This window comes from Sinocyclocheilus rhinocerous, unplaced genomic scaffold (genome assembly GCF_001515625.1).
Source record: "Sinocyclocheilus rhinocerous isolate Xijiao unplaced genomic scaffold, SAMN03320098_v1.1 scaffold2578, whole genome shotgun sequence".
Taxonomy (NCBI): Eukaryota; Metazoa; Chordata; class Actinopteri; order Cypriniformes; family Cyprinidae; genus Sinocyclocheilus; species Sinocyclocheilus rhinocerous.
The window spans coordinates 440,906-458,074 of NW_015643596.1; the positions used below are offsets into that span (position 1 = coordinate 440,906).

At 39.4% G+C, this 17,169-nt stretch overlaps 1 protein-coding gene and 1 long non-coding RNA gene across 2 annotated transcripts in view; both read right to left on the reverse strand.

Annotated features, from left to right (window-relative positions):
• Positions 1 to 4,762: 4,762 nt before the first annotated feature.
• Positions 4,763 to 9,948, reverse strand: LOC107757469 (protein phosphatase 1 regulatory subunit 29-like). Its single transcript, XM_016574939.1, has one exon. The coding sequence runs from the start codon at positions 9,659 to 9,661 to the stop codon at positions 6,869 to 6,871; it is 2,793 nt and encodes a 930-aa protein (XP_016430425.1). The 5' UTR covers positions 9,662 to 9,948; the 3' UTR covers positions 4,763 to 6,868.
• A 404-nt stretch (positions 9,949 to 10,352) lies between these two features.
• LOC107757463 (uncharacterized) overlaps positions 10,353 to 17,169 on the reverse strand; it is a 104,196-nt gene continuing 97,379 nt past the window's right edge. Inside the window, exon 3 of the long non-coding RNA XR_001641941.1 lies at positions 10,353 to 10,789. This is a non-coding gene — a long non-coding RNA (uncharacterized LOC107757463). The remainder of the gene's footprint in view (positions 10,790 to 17,169) is intronic.

The following is a 17,169-nucleotide window of genomic DNA, read 5'->3' on the forward strand; positions in this document are numbered from 1 at the left end:
TTTTGTCTTGTCTTCACCACCTGGCTACTGTTGTAAAATGTTGAGAGATTCAAACAAAAAGAATAAATAAATAGAACAAAATAAAAAAATAAAGACTGCAAGTGACGTCGCTAGCGGAAGTGCAAGTGTCTGAGAGTGCAAGTCTGAGAGTGCAAACGCAAGTCTGCAGCCAGACCCTTTTGGAATTTTCAGTCTTCAGTGTCACATGATTCTCCAGAAATAATTTGAATATGTTGATTTGGTGCTCCAGAAACATTTCTCATAATTATCAATGTTGAAAACAGTTTTTTTTAGTCAAATGCACTTCAACATAAACCCAAAATGCAGTTGTAACCACAATTTGCTTTTTATGCAACGCATAGCTTTGTAATTATCTACACTCCCTCAGCAAGATGTGAGGTGAAAATTTGTAAAAAAAACAAAAAAAAAACAACATGAAATCCAAATAGATCATTTACTTTACCATGCTCCTGGTCTTATGAACATTTCATCAGTTTATGTTGTTCCAAAGGAAAAGAAAAACGTTTGCCTTTGTAATCTTTCATCAACTTATATAGAAATTACTTTCCTCTTCATCTGACATTTAAGTCCTGTTATTTTTCAACCCCTCCCCTCTACCCACCTTTGAGACAATTTCCACTATCCAAACAACTCCCAATGGATAGAATCATATCCCACACTATATTCTGATCTCAATGAATATCCTGTTTCACTTAAAAACCTGTCCCATAACACTATAGTAACATGGTTTGCAAACGCCGTTTCAAGCTGACTTTTAAAGTGAGAGGAAAATCAAAGAGCAAAACCATGTCCCTCACTTTAAGAGGATTTGTGTTTTCATCCTCTTCCTTCTTGAGTGAACATCTCATTGTGTTTCCTCTTTTTTCTCAGTCACTCTAGTGTGGCACATCCACTTTGCATGTTTCTAAATGGAACATCACGCCTGAAGGTCGAAACAAACTGCTTTTTGAATTTCTACCTAAACTCCTTTTCACATTTATCGCTTTTTCTCAAACTCATACATTGTACATGTATAAAAGTAATTCTCGTTGTGATAACCGGAGGCCCTCAATTTAGTGATCGTGGATAGCAGTATTGTGCACATACAGCAGGATATGAGAGAAAAACAAGTCTCTTTTACCGCTGCGTATATGCCGCATCTCTGGGGTTCCTTGCGAAGCATTTCACTCAACTCTGAATGGAATATCCACATCGTCTGTAGCTCACAAACCTCAAAGGAGTCGGAAAATGCTGTGAGGTGTTTTCAAATTGTATGAATAAAAAAATCAGATGCTTCTATCGTCATCATGAAAAGATTGATTGCCTGGTTAAACAAGAAATTGATGCATCTAACACATGAGAGAGGTCAAATGTGCCTTTGGACAATATCGCTGCCTATCCGGACTGATCAATGCAACCTGCAGAATAAACCATATTTATTATTACTCCAAGGGGCTGCAAATATGAAATTGAACGGCATATTTTCTCAACAAAGCTGAGATGCTGTAAACTAATGTATTTATCTAACAGTCTACCGGTCTTGACAGCTAATAACAAAACAGGCAGAAAAGAAAACCTATTGAGGGACATTTTAATCTTTTCACGGCGTGATAAAAAGCAGCAATCCCTCGGCTTTGGCATATAGGGGTAATTAAATCCCTGCTTAAGGTGAAAAGCATTACAAACGCCATTTCCAAAAGACCCCCTGTAGACCATTTCCTCAAAACTGGCACACAAGAACACGTATACAGTACATAGCCATTAAAAGTGTATATAACAGAACTTTTCGCAACCTGACAGAACTTACAAGATCTAGGGAAGTTTGAGGCGCATTAAAAATGAATCAGGTCGAGTCGTGCCTTGTGCCACATCTTTGGCGTTTTAACTTTTTAGTCCGTTTTCTCTCAAAAATAACTGTGGTCTCGTGTCTTTTTCCCTGCTTGCTCAGTTGTAGCCCTCAACCTTAGCTTGACCCTCACAGTATGAAGGCGGCTGCATTATCTTCCTATCATACCTCTAGACGTTGCCTGCCTTACAGGAAGTGTGGAGATGTTTGGCGGAATTGACCTGTAATGTTTGCTACTGAAACTTTAAAGTTAGACTTTAAAGTGCCTTTAGGCTCTTGTAGACTGTGCCAACTCAATTCTGATATAAAATCAGCATGAAACAGCATTCAAAACCCATTTTATTTCTCTAATGTGGCATAACAGGATATTCAATCAATGTTATGTGTACTGAGAATTGTTTGAATTGGAAAAAGTGAGCGATACATACCAGAATATGGAGCCTGACCTCTTGAAACACTTCTTTTGAGGAGACTTTTGGATCTGGATGTAGACATCGAAGGTCAAGTTCACCCTCAAGAGCCTCTCCACGTATCGCAATGGTGCTTCTTCAAAACTACCTTTACTTGATATTTTGCTGTAAACTTGTCTTACATTAACTTTAAACAAAATGACAGAATTAACTACTAGAAAAGTTTCTGAAGGTATGCATTTCCTACAAAAAAAGCTGGATAACGTTAAACAACAGGTAATGACATCTGCTGAAAAGGAAAGTCATGGAAAACAAGTTATTACCTCTTACAAAAAATGATTACTTTTCTTTGGAATAACATGAAGATGAATCATGCACCAAAAAAATCATGCACTTTTCATGTTAACTTCAAATAGTTTTCACATAAAATGAGGCAGTTTGCAAACCTGAACAAAACAAAAATCTGCCATAAAAGTGAATAAACTGAATTAGCAATCTAAATCAAACCTGAACTTATTACTGAAGCTATATTTAAAACACATGCCAATCCATCACTTAAATAAATTTGCTCTCTTCCCCAGGCTCGTTTCACTTATTACTCAAAAATTGTTTGACTGAAAGGCACGCAAAACTCGAGCCTCAGTCACAGAGGGTTCTTCTCTGAGGTCTTGGTTAACCTGCTGAGTTAATACCCATCTCGAGATAAGGGGGTTGGGAATGCTCTACGATTCGAGTCTTTTTGCATTAAACCCAGAGTGGTGCCATGGAGAGTGTAATGACATTTTATTCCTCGTTCTGGTGTCTAATCAGGGGTCTTGAGGGGGCCTGGCCTGATTAAAGCAGCCAAAAGTACATACAGCTCATTAAAACAAGAAATCCTTTCTGTGTTTTCTAACCGCACACCAAATTCATTTTATCAAGGCTTCAGGAGCACAAGCACGAATGCTCAGCTGGAGCATGCGGAATAGAGATATGAAAGAGAAATCGCTGGCACAATACATTAGCAGGAAAAAGGGAGGGGAAAAAAGAGCAAAAAGGCTTCATCACACTCTGAACATGCAACTAAATTTGACAAGTGCATCAGAGGACAATGGTTGGTTTTGAAAGGCTTACTATCTCCACGGACAAGACGGTAGGAGGCCAGAGAATTGTGGGCCGTAAGTTATTCGCTGCTAAAAACTTTATTAGTGGGAGGACAGAAATTGTTAAATCTATAGTTCTCTGTAAAACCATACACAGAGAGGGGAACTTTACTCACCCATGTTGTGGGAGTTACAGTGGCATTTATGTGAGCAAAACTGCTTTTATTTTTCCTGAGGATTCAGAAAGCTTGAGCTCTTAGGAAACCTGCAGTATGTCTTTTTTTATGCAAAGCAATACAGCCCTGATGTAAATTATCCATTAATTATATAAATTTGGACAGCATTAGGATGTATTAAGCCAAGTAATATAACTGGGAATCAATCAAAACACAATCCACATCAAAATTATATGCAAAAGCATCTGGGTTTTGGCCTTGAGTACACCTGATCAGGAGGGCATTCTGGGGGACAAAAATGAATTCATTATGTTTATATAGTGTTATCTGAAATTTAAAATCACATTAAATAAATGCCAACTACAACAACATTTCAATCATAAAATAATGATGTTACTTTGACAAATAAATAACAGTTACAATCTTACAAATGTTTGGCACCGTCCTTTAAAATAATTTGCTCTTTGTTTTAGTGCCAAGAGGGCACTTTTAAGACTATGTGTCTGTAAACTTATACAGTAAGTGTAGATTGTAGACTCTGCATATGCCTTTGTGTATATGTGCGTGTTTGTATGTACGTGTACACATACAGTGATTTTGTTTTCACTGGACATACCCATTGGAAATCTAATACTACTTGTACATATACTGTGTGTAACCATTGTTAGTATAGACTGTTCTCTTGTTGGTTGTGTTTGTCACAGTTTTCACAGTCAGCCATCAGTTACATCAGATCAACATTGTATATCTTTAAGACCATACACACACGTTACCAAAAACCAACTTGTCAGCAGGAAAGCAAACCACAAATAACTGTCATTCCCATATGCCAACAATGTACTTATACTTAAAACATTCCAAGAGCATAATAATTTCTCTCCAGTTGTCTTAGTTTGGTATCTCCCAACCACAGTGCAATAATGCAAGCCTTGAGGCCGTTTAGAAAACTCATCTCCAAACTGAATTTAGGAAAATAGTAGGGAAAAAACAACTTTTGGAGTCTTAAATAGGAATAAATGAGATTTCAAGAAAGCTAATGATGGTGGAATATATGCATGTGTGGGTTCGTCGTTTTGTTGCAAGCTCTAGCTATGGGTCTGCGTTTGTCAGTGATATTCATATCAATCCATGTATACTCTCTTCTAGCACTATTCTATACAGATATACACAACAAAAACAAAACATTAGCTGAAGCATTAATATAGCTTCTTTCTCGGTTCGTCGTTTTGTTGCAAGCTCTAGCTATGGGTCTGCGTTTGTCAGTGATATTCATATCAATCCATGTATACTCTCTTCTAGCACTATTCTATACAGATATACACAACAAAAACAAAACATTAGCTGAAGCATTAATATAGCTTCTTTCTTAACAGGGTAACCAATTACTAAACATTCATCTTGTCTTTTCATCGCATAGACTGTGATTGAGTGCAATCTTGAATTCCCTCTGAGGGGTTTTAGTAAAATGGCTCACAAAGCAAACCTCTGAATTTTGACTTGACACTGTCAATTCTCAATTACCGAGCATTGATTTTGAACCTTGAAGGATGATGTGACATATTATTGATGAATGTTGAGAGTTCATAAGTTTCAACGCTGGCCAAATGTGACTGTAAAAGGAAAATCAATTTCCATGTACAGGTTGAATTCTAATGATGTTTGCAGTCAATGCTGTGAGAACCCAGTGGATGTTAACCATATGATATAAACAACAAATGCTAATGTTTGTCATCAAAAATGCCCTTGTATGAAATTTCAAAGCCCATAGGCCTATTCTGAAGAGCTTGAGGTGTATATTTTAATAAATTGCTCTGAGGAAAAAGAGCTTTAGCTTGCCTTTAATTGCCACGGGCGAACCAGCAAAACTCCAGGGATGCATTCTAGGTGATGACCTGACCGGAAAGGGCGAGATTAATTTCAATCACTTCTCCAATCTGGCAGTGTTAATAAAATTAGCGCCTCTGTGACCTCTTGACTCCTCTGCTGCAAATTACTAATTAATTTTCCCTATAAAGCCATACAAGGACAATAACAAGGTCTTAAAAAATGAGATGTGAGAAATAATTGAATTAGTTTCATACCATCCCTAGTTTGACCACAGCTGACATTAGGTCAAGAAAAGTGGGTTATAACAGGAAACAGAAGGTCAGATCAATAAGGAAAAATAACAGCAGAGCTACTATACTATTTAAATGAAAGAAGACCTGACCAAGTAATCATTTAAATTCAAATATGGCATCTGATTCTGTCGAATCAATGGCAGAAAAAAAAAAAGTATTTTACACATGTGAAGCCTGTTCAAGGTTTTCTGTGCCTGTGATAAACTTAATGGGTCATTGAAAAGTTTTATTCAAACACCAGCAACTCAGTTATGATGAAATTATATGTTTAACTTTTCATGAAATTATAGCTTCCAAATTAGGTTTGGCTTTTTATGAAAGTGTGTCATTCGGGTTAAGCTTTGGCATTTTACCTCCCATCAGGCTAAACAAAGCAAAGTCTTTGTGTAACGTGCCTCAATATTTAATACACAACTGTAAGTCTTGGGTATTTCAGCATATTACTACATTGGGGTCTATATCTAGCTGCCACTTGTAAAATCAAATTGAGACATAAAGCTTCCATTCTTAAACCTCATTTTACTCTTTCCCTTCTTAGAATAATAACTGGCTAAAGAGTACAAATGAAGAGAAAAATGTCTTTGAGGCTGGCTGTGCCACAAATGAATGCCAAAAAGGAATTAACATTGTGTGTTTTATCAAATTGCCACACTGCTTGAATATAAAGCATGTCCAAATGGCTGCCTCTGGTTTGATAACTGTGTCCCACACATGCTGTGTAAAATTTGTGTAGGTGTCCCAAATCAATGAATATGCTTTGCTTGAGCACACATTAGGGAATGAGAGGGAACAGGCTATCCATGTTTTGACCTGTGGCTTCAGCCAACTTTTCTTTTTTCCTTCTTAATTAACATTGTAAAACAATCATCTTGACAAGCATCAGTTACCACCATCTCTCGAGATTATATTCAGGCATTTATAAAATGAAACCACTAATTCCTCATTTAAGACATAGGTGGTACACAAGGTAAAATGGAGGGATTCTAAACTGAAACTGGATGCCTTTTTATGTGCCACATTCCTCTGCATTTCTGGTTGGTTGCTTATCTATGCCTTAATGAGCTTGGAACACCTGCTTAATTCTGTCTCTTTTAGAACACTTGTCTCTGTGGTGTATAGTGTGGTGGCCTATAGGAACCAAAGCACCTGCTGATGGAGTCTGCCGAGCTGTCTCAAGAGTCATCGGTCCTTTTCTCCACAACCTCTCCTCCTGCTGTCATGTCTCTCACAAGCATCACGGTTTCTGCTGTGCTGACACCCCCTTCCAGTAGTCCAGAATGTCATGGAGATCCTCATCCTTTGCAAACTGCACTTTCTTTCGAAGAGCATGGCCAGCGGCTATGTAGGCCTCTTCACGGGGGCTTTTCTTGTATGGTCGGAAGCGCTCCCAGATTTTAAGAGTGCTCTCGGAGGAGTACTCAGGGCTAGAGGAATACCCTGAGTAATTGTGGTGGCGGGGAGAAAGCTGTGAATAGGCAGTGTCCTTCTTGGTGCGAGTGAGAGGCTTTAGAAAGGAGACTTTCTGGGCAGGGGAGTCAGTGGCACCCTCATAGTAGAGGGCGGGGAAGGAGTGTCGGTGCTCTGAGCAGTGGTAGTCTGGGTGCACCTCCAAGTGGTGCTGCTGAGCTGTGCTGCCCCCACCTCCGACCACAACACCACACCCACCCGAACCACCACTGCCACCACCGGCTCCCCCTCCACCCCCGTTGCCACCATCTCCTCTGCCATTACTGACTCCCTGAACCCCTATTAAGGGCAACCTCTCCAGTGGCTCCCCGCACCGAACAGGGCTGCCTTTCGCAGGGTATTTGCATGGCTCTGTGCTTCGAGGGTCTGGGACTTCCAGACTGAAGACCCGAGCATTTTTGACAGAGCCACCGGAAGAAACGCTGCAGCGATTTTTAACAGAGTTGATAGGAACAACTGCAGCATCTGCACTGAGTTGCCTCTGCAATGGCCGTGATGCTGTAGCTGGGGGTGGGTCCCTGTAGGGAGGGGAGAGAAACCCACCTCCGCTGATGCCGGGCCGCTCAGAAAGGTGCAAAACAAGAGGAACAGGGGGTGGAGGACGGATTTTAGGGGACGACATAATATGGCATGTCTCTGTGATGGTAGGGGAAAGTGGAATTAGTCCCCTGGCTAATGAAGGGACACTAGGAGGTGGTGGAGAGGCAGTGTTATCCGCTGTAGTTGCAGTGGCCGCAGCTGCTGCCACAACAGCTACAGAGTCTAGTTTGAGTGCATCAATGCAGTTATTGATAATCTGATTTACCTTGTCCACCTCCTTGGCAATGGTAGAGATCTCCGATGTTGAATCTCGGCCATCATCATCAGAGTCATCTCCTCCATTAATCCCATTTTCATCCCTTGTGATTTCATTCCCTGACCCTGTTACAACTCCATCTCTTACTCGCTCCACTCCTCCTGCTGATGTTCTTACATCCATGTAGTTGCCCTTATTGGCCATGGCCTCTGAGAAAGATGTAGCCATCTTCTCCACTTGTGGAAGGGAAGAAAGTCGAGAAGAGGTTGTGTTAGCTGAACTATGAAGGACGCCCAAGCTGGAGGATGCTGACTGGGACAACTTGCCGTGGTGGTGTTGATGATGGGACTGGTCATGTAGTTTCTGCAAGGCTGAAGGATCCTTGGTTGCTGCAGCAGCTGCTTCTGGCCCATAGCGCATCTCTAAGATAGTTTTCTTAACACTAATAGACTTTTCCTTTTCCTCTTGCATTCGACGCCTACGTAAGCAGTAGTACACCAAGCCCAACACAATGACCATCCCAAACAGGCAGCCTAGAATGGTCATAATGTAATGGGTGGTGGTAGAAGGGGTTGCTCGCAAGTCATCAGGCCCTGGAGCCCGAGTTGCAAAATACAGACAAGTGTGATTGTACCGCTGGGAATTGCGAATGGAGGCAACACAAAAGGTATAATTTGTGTGGGGATTTAGATTGTTTAGTTTGACAATCTCATTCTTGTTCTTTAAGTTCATGATGTCTGACACATAGGTGTGGTTGTACTGCACTAAAATATACATCTTACTGTAGGGCTTGGGTATTTGAACCAAGAGGGATGCGGAAGAGAGGGAGACCATTTGCAGCTTAATGGTGGGGCTGTATGTGGGGTCTGTGGTTGAGGAAGCTGTGGGCTGGTGAGAAGGTCCCATATGATCATAAATATCTATCCCCATCCCAGAATAGTCTAAGTCAGGAGGCAGGGCAGTTATGCCACTAACAATAACTCCATTTTTACACATGGATGACAGGATAGAACGAGCATTTCTTCCATGATTACCTCTAGGACTCAGGAGAGGGTAACCAAAAAGTTCTTTTGGGGTCTCACACTGGAGCCTGTCATAGGTGTGAGTGACGTTGTCAAATGCCTCTAGCCAGATAAGGAAGCCGTACAAGTCACAGCCACAATGGAAAGGATTTCCAGCCAGTTCACACACTATTAGCCGCCCACCCAAAATGGTGAAGGTGGATGAATCCAGCTTTGCTAATTTGTTAGAGGAAAGATCGAGACTGCTAAGGCTTGGGCACTCCCAGAAAGCATTGGTTGCAATTACCTCTATAAGGTTATGCTGCAGATACAGGCACTGCATTCGACCCAACCCTCGCAGCATCCCTTCGGTGAGGTTGGTTAGCTTGTTATATCCCAACTGCAAGACCTGTAGATTGGCCTGTCCCGCAAAGGCACCATCCTCAATGTAGGAGAGTTCATTCTTGGTGAGGTTGAGGTCGGTAAGGTTGGTGAATCGGCTGAGAGAGCTGAAGAAAATTGCTTTGAGCTTGTTCTCATTCAGCCGTAAATCATGGACGGTGTTGTTAATGTGCAGTGGGATTGTCTCATATGGAGGCTGGTTCTGACTGCAGATTGCCAGCCACACATAGCCTTTATCCCCCTCAATTAGCCAGCAGTCACCCCTCACAAAAGAAGGTACATGGAGAAGGAGAAAAATAGGAAGAGAGAGGATGAGAAAGGAGGGTGGAAAAGCACAAGTTATGCTGAAACTGCAGGCCATTTTGGAGTAAAAACTGGATTTGTTTTGATCAAGGTGGGAAACGAAAGAGGTTAGGGCTCAAAATAAGAAAAAATGATCACAGGAGATGGATGGCCAATAGGATTACAAAGACACAGGTTCGGGCAAAAATGTTTTTTGAGGGCAGTCACAGCTGTTCAGGGACCATAATGCCAAACATAGTCCCCATTTTACGTGGTCCGTGTTTTAGGTTTATAGCGTCGCTTGCCACAGCTGTAACTCATGGTCTTTGACTTCTTGACTACTCCCTTTTTGAACTGCTGAACAATGTTTTCAGTCTGTCAGTCTTTGGATCTGTACAAGAGACAAAGGGTGGGGGGGGGAGAAAATTGAGAAATTAATGTTTTTTATGCTTTAATTATAAACAAAACCAGATTTAGAAGACCACATATGTATTCAAATGTCTAAAGGCATAAAACTGTGTCTTTACTGCACTAGTTTTATAAGTCAACAATGTTTGATTATGTAAAACCTTATTGGTACAACTAAACAATAAAGCCTCAAAATTGTTATAAAAGAAAGCATAAATGACAGCATAATTAGGGACCAGAATGTAGAACAACCATTAGTCTTTGTAAGTCACTGAGGTTTTACAGCGCCTCTGAGGATTCATTTAGGATTACCATTATCCAAACACCACCATTCTACATGTCACTGCCACACATAGCCTTTATCCCCCTCAATTAGCCAGCAGTCACCCCTCACAAAAGAAGGTACATGGAGAAGGAGAAAAATAGGAAGAGAGAGGATGAGAAAGGAGGGTGGAAAAGCACAAGTTATGCTGAAACTGCAGGCCATTTTGGAGTAAAAACTGGATTTGTTTTGATCAAGGTGGGAAACGAAAGAGGTTAGGGCTCAAAATAAGAAAAAATGATCACAGGAGATGGATGGCCAATAGGATTACAAAGACACAGGTTCGGGCAAAAATGTTTTTTGAGGGCAGTCACAGCTGTTCAGGGACCATAATGCCAAACATAGTCCCCATTTTACGTGGTCCGTGTTTTAGGTTTATAGCGTCGCTTGCCACAGCTGTAACTCATGGTCTTTGACTTCTTGACTACTCCCTTTTTGAACTGCTGAGCAATGTTTTCAGTCTGTCAGTCTTTGGATCTGTACAAGAGACAAAGGGTGGGGGGGGGAGAAAATTGAGAAATTAATGTTTTTTATGCTTTAATTATAAACAAAACCAGATTTAGAAGACCACATATGTATTCAAATGTCTAAAGGCATAAAACTGTGTCTTTACTGCACTAGTTTTATAAGTCAACAATGTTTGATTATGTAAAACCTTATTGGTACAACTAAACAATAAAGCCTCAAAATTGTTATAAAAGAAAGCATAAATGACAGCATAATTAGGGACCAGAATGTAGAACAACCATTAGTCTTTGTAAGTCACTGAGGTTTTACAGCGCCTCTGAGGATTCATTTAGGATTACCATTATCCAAACACCACCATTCTACATGTCACTCTTTTGCAGAAAGAAAGTTTGCTTCCTTTGTTATAAAACATTTTTGTAGCACAGCTACAGTGGCTTAACAAAACAGGAAGATGTTTGTATGTGTACGTGTGTGTGCACACATGTTTGTATGTGCATGTGAGTTACTTGGTCATTGAAGTTATGCACTAGAATGTTTAGGAAAGTTTACGCTGGTAAGCTTCAGGTAGTGCCATAGAGTCTCTAAATGCCTCAATACCAATATTGTCCAAGCACCTCTTTCTACAAGAATTAGCAATTAAAAACAATGTTAACAAAACTTACCATACTTACAGTGTGGTATATTATGTTATATTTGGGTGTTTTATAGGAGTTTGACACTATAGACATCAAGCCTCAGGTTAATTTTGTAACTTCAAAGAAATCTGTCTAATAAATCACTGAATGCTCAACAGGCCTCCTGCTGGTGCTAATTCGTAAATTTTCTAAACTGCCTCTGTATGGAGACACCGCTGACAAAATGTTTATTTCATAATTTCAATTAAATTCACACAGAACTAAATTTTAAAGGGGTCATATGATGCGATTTCAATTTTTCCTTTCTCTTTGGAGTGTTACAAGCTCTTGGTGCATAAAGAAGATCTGTAAAGTTGCAAAGACTAAAGTCTCAAATCCAAAAAGATATTCTTTATAAAAGTTCAGAGTCAGCCACACCTACCTAAAATGGCTTGTTCTAACACGCCCCCACATACTGTATCTACCTCACTATGTGGGAAGATCTGCATAACGCCGCCCAAATGTTCACGCAAAGAAAGAAGGCGTAACTTTTATTCTCGCTGTAGTATTGTTGACACTGCAGCCATGTCGTGAAGACGCTGTGTGCTTCGTTGTGAAAGCGAAACTACTTTGTTTGGTCTTCCAAAAGAGGACACGACTACAAATCAGTGGTTAATTTGTATTTACAACACTGTTCCAGAACACTTCAACCCAAATATTCAGATGTGTGCAGCACATGGAGGACTGTTTCCTGATCCTGGAAGAGTAGACTACAATGCCGGCTGTTCTGACTCACAGACTGTAAGTAAGTTTTTTTTATATTTAAAGAATTTGCCACTGACGATTCAAACGCGAGTTTTGAGCAGTGTAGAGTAGCATTGTTGTTTGTCATTTCTCCGATCACAAATGCAGACATGGTTTTATGTTTACGTGGCGCGATGCAACGCAACGCGTAAAAAGACAGTATAAGTCATTATAATCAGTAATTATGTCCCCACTGGATGCAACAAATGCCTCGTTTGTAATGGGTTTTAATGTTTATGTCTCGTCGCTCCGGCCGGACACGGCATCAACAGTATGGTGAGGGGCGTAACATTTCCGTCACACGCTTGAGGTATTCGGCCAATCACAACGCACTGGATAGCTGGCCAATCAGAGCACACCTCGCTTTTCAGACCGATGAGCTTTGTAAAAATCGACGCGTTTCAGAAAGGCGGGGCATAGAGGAGAAACAATAATGTACAGTATGTGGAAAATAATGTGTTTTTTTTACTTTAAACTGCATAAACACATTTCATTACACCAAATACACAAAATAATGTTCTTTTTAGCAGCATCATATGACCCCTTTAATAATCCGTTTACTACAAATATTGTCATGAAACCCTACATAATAAAACCTAAGCAACACTGCATAGCCACTCAGTCTAGAATTCAAGCATCCAATTTTATAATAGTCACTTCTCATTCCTAAAGTCCTCACAGAAACAGAGAACCTGTTTTCCCTGGTGCCTATACTCAAGATTGAAATTGACAATTCAATTCCTCAACTGACGTCAGCTGATTTACCACTGACCCTCAGAGTGCCATAACCACGCGATACTTTCGTAACTGTCAATCCTTCAGTCCCTCAAGACTGAAACGTGTGTGCTGGTCTTTTCATCTCTGTAAAAACAACATTAGCTAAGGAGCTTTAAAACTCTTTTACATCAGCCTCATTAAATACTCACAAATATAAATTATGCCCAAGAAAATGCAATAGGAATGTTTGTGTGCAACTGGGTGTATTTGTATGGCTATGAATGTATGTGTGTAAACATGTTGGTTATGTCAAGGGAAACGTGCATTGCATGCAAATAACGCAGAAGACTTTTATGCAAATTGAATGTGAAGAGATGTAATTCTAAAGGGAGTATTAATTACCCCGCTTATGAGAAAAAAGCTTTACATAGCACTACTTAAACAGCCATAATTGTAAAATTTATCCTAAAAAGGTTGCATAATGTAGCTTCAATATGCCAGATGATTGTTGCACATTAAACTATCAAAAGATATTATACCCAGTGGAATATCTCAAACACCTTCAAACTAATAAATGTTAATACCCCACACTGTACTGGGATAAACACAGAATGATGAATTAATGGTGCTTGCTAATGGTTTTCAAAATTCCAGCCGTAAGTATTAAATGCTGACGTGCGAAAAATATATTAAATATTTCCACCATTGTTGACCAGAATTATAAAGCTGAAGAATAAAGCACTGAAGACCCAATGAACTAATAGTGGGGCATGTTGTCACAATGGTATCTGTAAATAAACAGGCTTTTCGATAAATTTTAAACAGTAAATTCTATTTTAAATGGACTTTTGATTCAAAACCTTATAATTATTGAGATACATCTCTTATGACAATTTCTCCTTGTGACAACTATCCCCTGATCAACCATATACATTCCATTCTTCTCTTTATAGCTTTCAATGCCAGCAGTTTAACTTTCTCATCCCCAGTCACATCGGCTCATTTCCATCCCTCTGTTCACTGAGCTCTGACCTCATCAGATAAAGATCTAATTAGTTAGTCTACTCACTAGTGCCTTGAGGAAACACTCCACCAGTACTGCTCCACACTGAGAAGGTCTGTCCAAATACAAGGTCACCCCAATATTACAGTCGAGGCCTCATAGCAGCATTTTAACACATAAGATAACTATCAGTCTCTGCTGGATTCATTAAAAACAACCTCTCCAAACACAACACTGACTGAAGGGCCATTTGGCTTTCAGTGATTTAAATTAAGTAATAATACAAGAGTTGAAAGATCTCCCAAATGTACTATCACAGTAGGGTTGTAATGCCACAATTTAAAATAAACACCATTCTGAGGTTTTCCTGAGAGAGAGGGCACTAGTGGCAGTATTGGCTTCCTTTGTGCACTAGACGAGATAAAATTTGACCAAAAGAGGGACCAAAAAAAATAAAAAATTAACAAAGTAGTTGCACAATCAAATGAGTATGTTAAGTGCCACAGCGTTAAGATATTTTCAGAGAAATCAAGCTACACATGACTAACTTAGTGTTCTTTGCTGGTATAGGAGAAAGTATTTAAACAGCTTTAAATTAATCAAAGATGCAAATACATTTTGCATTCGAAATCCACTTAGCTCAAAAATCAAACCTCTGTTTAAATGGGAATGACGCATCTGCGCTTATGCGAAGTTGTATTCACTATGTGCCTGCATTTCTATCCATGTTCTTTCTTCCTGCCTTGTCTTTTAACGGCGGCATTGTATGCTAGCAATTTATCCCTACTGTCCTTTCAAAAGACAAAAATAGCATGCGCTAGCAACAGCAAGGAAACAATTAAGACCATTTCTTTCTTCCTTTATTCCACCAAGCTTCAGGCTTTTGTGGAGACCTGAAACCCTTTCCGTTTTCTCACGTCGAGTTACCACACAGCGTATCTGCGATTTAATTAGGACTAGAGGCTAATGCTAATTACAGCTTGTGAAAGCAGGTGGACCAGACTAGGAGTTACTTTAGAGACTTCATAGTCTAAATATGAACCTCTTGGAGATGAGAGAGAGTCAAAGAGAAAGCAAATGAGATCAGAGGTACTAAGACCATTATATGCAGGGGGAAAAAAAACTTTTCAGGCAAATGCTATGCTAGCCAAAGGTCAAACGAGGTGCTACACGTGTTGAGCGATGGGGCACATTTACTTATATTTATTAAAATACTTCTATCACCAACTTAATCTGCAGAGACAACTATAAAGTAACGCACTGATTTCCCAGATAAGTGTTAACACTGTGGAGTAGGGCTGTGCAAAAAATTAAATGCGATTTTCATGCTCATCTCATCAGTAAAGCCGGTTCTGTGATTAGTAGTAAATCTCCAGCACGTGCTTTCAGATGGAGCAGCATTTACTACACAGAGCCGTAGATCACTGACAAGCTATGCAAAATCGCGTTCATAATCGGCAATGAATCGCCTGCGAGTTATCAAAATCTTGCTCTGTTTGTTTAAGCAGACTAGCCCAGTGACTCAACCAATGGCATGATTTGGGAGCGGAGCTATCTGTTTGGTTGACCAATGGTAGATGTGTTTGGAAAACCTGTTTGAAAATCTTAATTCTTGTGATTTTTTTAGGTGAACAACAATTACATATTTCCTCAAAGTCAAACCTTTCTCAACTTTGTCGCCTCAAATGGTCAATTCTAATTTAAAATGACTTTGTCTTGTCACTGCAAATTGCTGCCAGTGTGAACGCCTCAAGTGAGTTAGATATGATATCGGTATCTAGCAGTACTTATTGCTCATTAATTATTTCAATTAGGGATGCACAATATTATCGAAATGTTATCGAAATCGGCCGATAATGGCTTAAAATGCAAATATCGACATCGACCAGATATGAAAAATTATGCCGATATGCCTTGCCGATAAGATGAGTAACTCACATGTGCTCAGGGTGTGATAGCGATAAGATCATGTCAGTACTGTGCTCACTGAAGCAAACTTTTTCCTGAATGATGATTAGATTCACTTTTTTTGAGCATTTAATCTGAGAATGCAAGTACAGAATGATGCGTCCGGTGTGCGATAGAGTCAACAGTTACTAGTGCAGCAGCACCAGCCTCCCCTGGGTCCTAATGCCCGTCTGGTAAGGCATTTTATTTACTTAGGGGGCGCTGTTGGCCTACTTATAATAAAATGAAAGCAAAAACAAATAACATTAAGATTGTGTTTCTGATTAAAGCAGTAATTGATGTCATAAAATCATGAGTATGGTTTGATTTAAAGGTCAGAAGGTATAGCTAACATGAATAAAAATCACAAACAAGACACTTGTAAATTAAATAATTATATATATACAGATTTATTCATTAATGTGTAAAAGTTTTTTTTTTTAAATGGTTTATGAAAACTTAAATACAAGGAGCTCTAAAAGATTTTCAGAATTTGTACAACTCTTTTGATTTAGACCATCTACAAATGTTAAATATTCAAATAAAATGTTAAGGATTGCTGTATAGTTGCTTTATAGTTATTTTCAAAGCTTTCAATGTACTCTCATTATAAAAGAACTTCATTGTTTATTTAATTCTCAAAAATAAGATTTTGTTAAATAATAATAATAATTAATTACAAATAATTTCTTTATAATCTCTGTACAGGAGACACTTGGTGTTGTTTCCAAACAAAAGGAAATATATCCATATCGGCATCGGCTATCGGCCAAAATGAGTTGAAAAATATCGGCATATCGGATATCGACAAAAATCCAATATCGTGCATCCCTAATTTCAATGTATGTAACCATAGGCGGAGCGTGTGTAAGGCTGGGGAAGGCTTAGCCTCAGACTTGGGGCAAAAAATGGCACTAAATTGGACAAAAATGCCCCTGCACAAATAAATTAAATCTATTACGTCTGTTGCTAACAAAGTGAATATGAATAGACAGTGTCGATTGCGGCATTAAATTAAGAACTGCTCATGTAGCACCGTATTTCATTTTAAGCATTTTTACAGTGTTGCGCATTTGAACCAATCACACACAATTCTGTTGAGCTTAGGAATGCAATGGCCAATCAGAGGCATTCAGATGAGTCATCGTTGAAACAGATCAGTTTTGTTGAGACTTGAGGGTGCGCGCGTTCGCTGACTGAATTCCGGACTCTTGCAAATTAATTCATCATAAACAACAAAGTGCAGATGTACATACAATGTAAGTAAGAGATTCATTTCACAGTGTATACAGCTTCAGTGATTA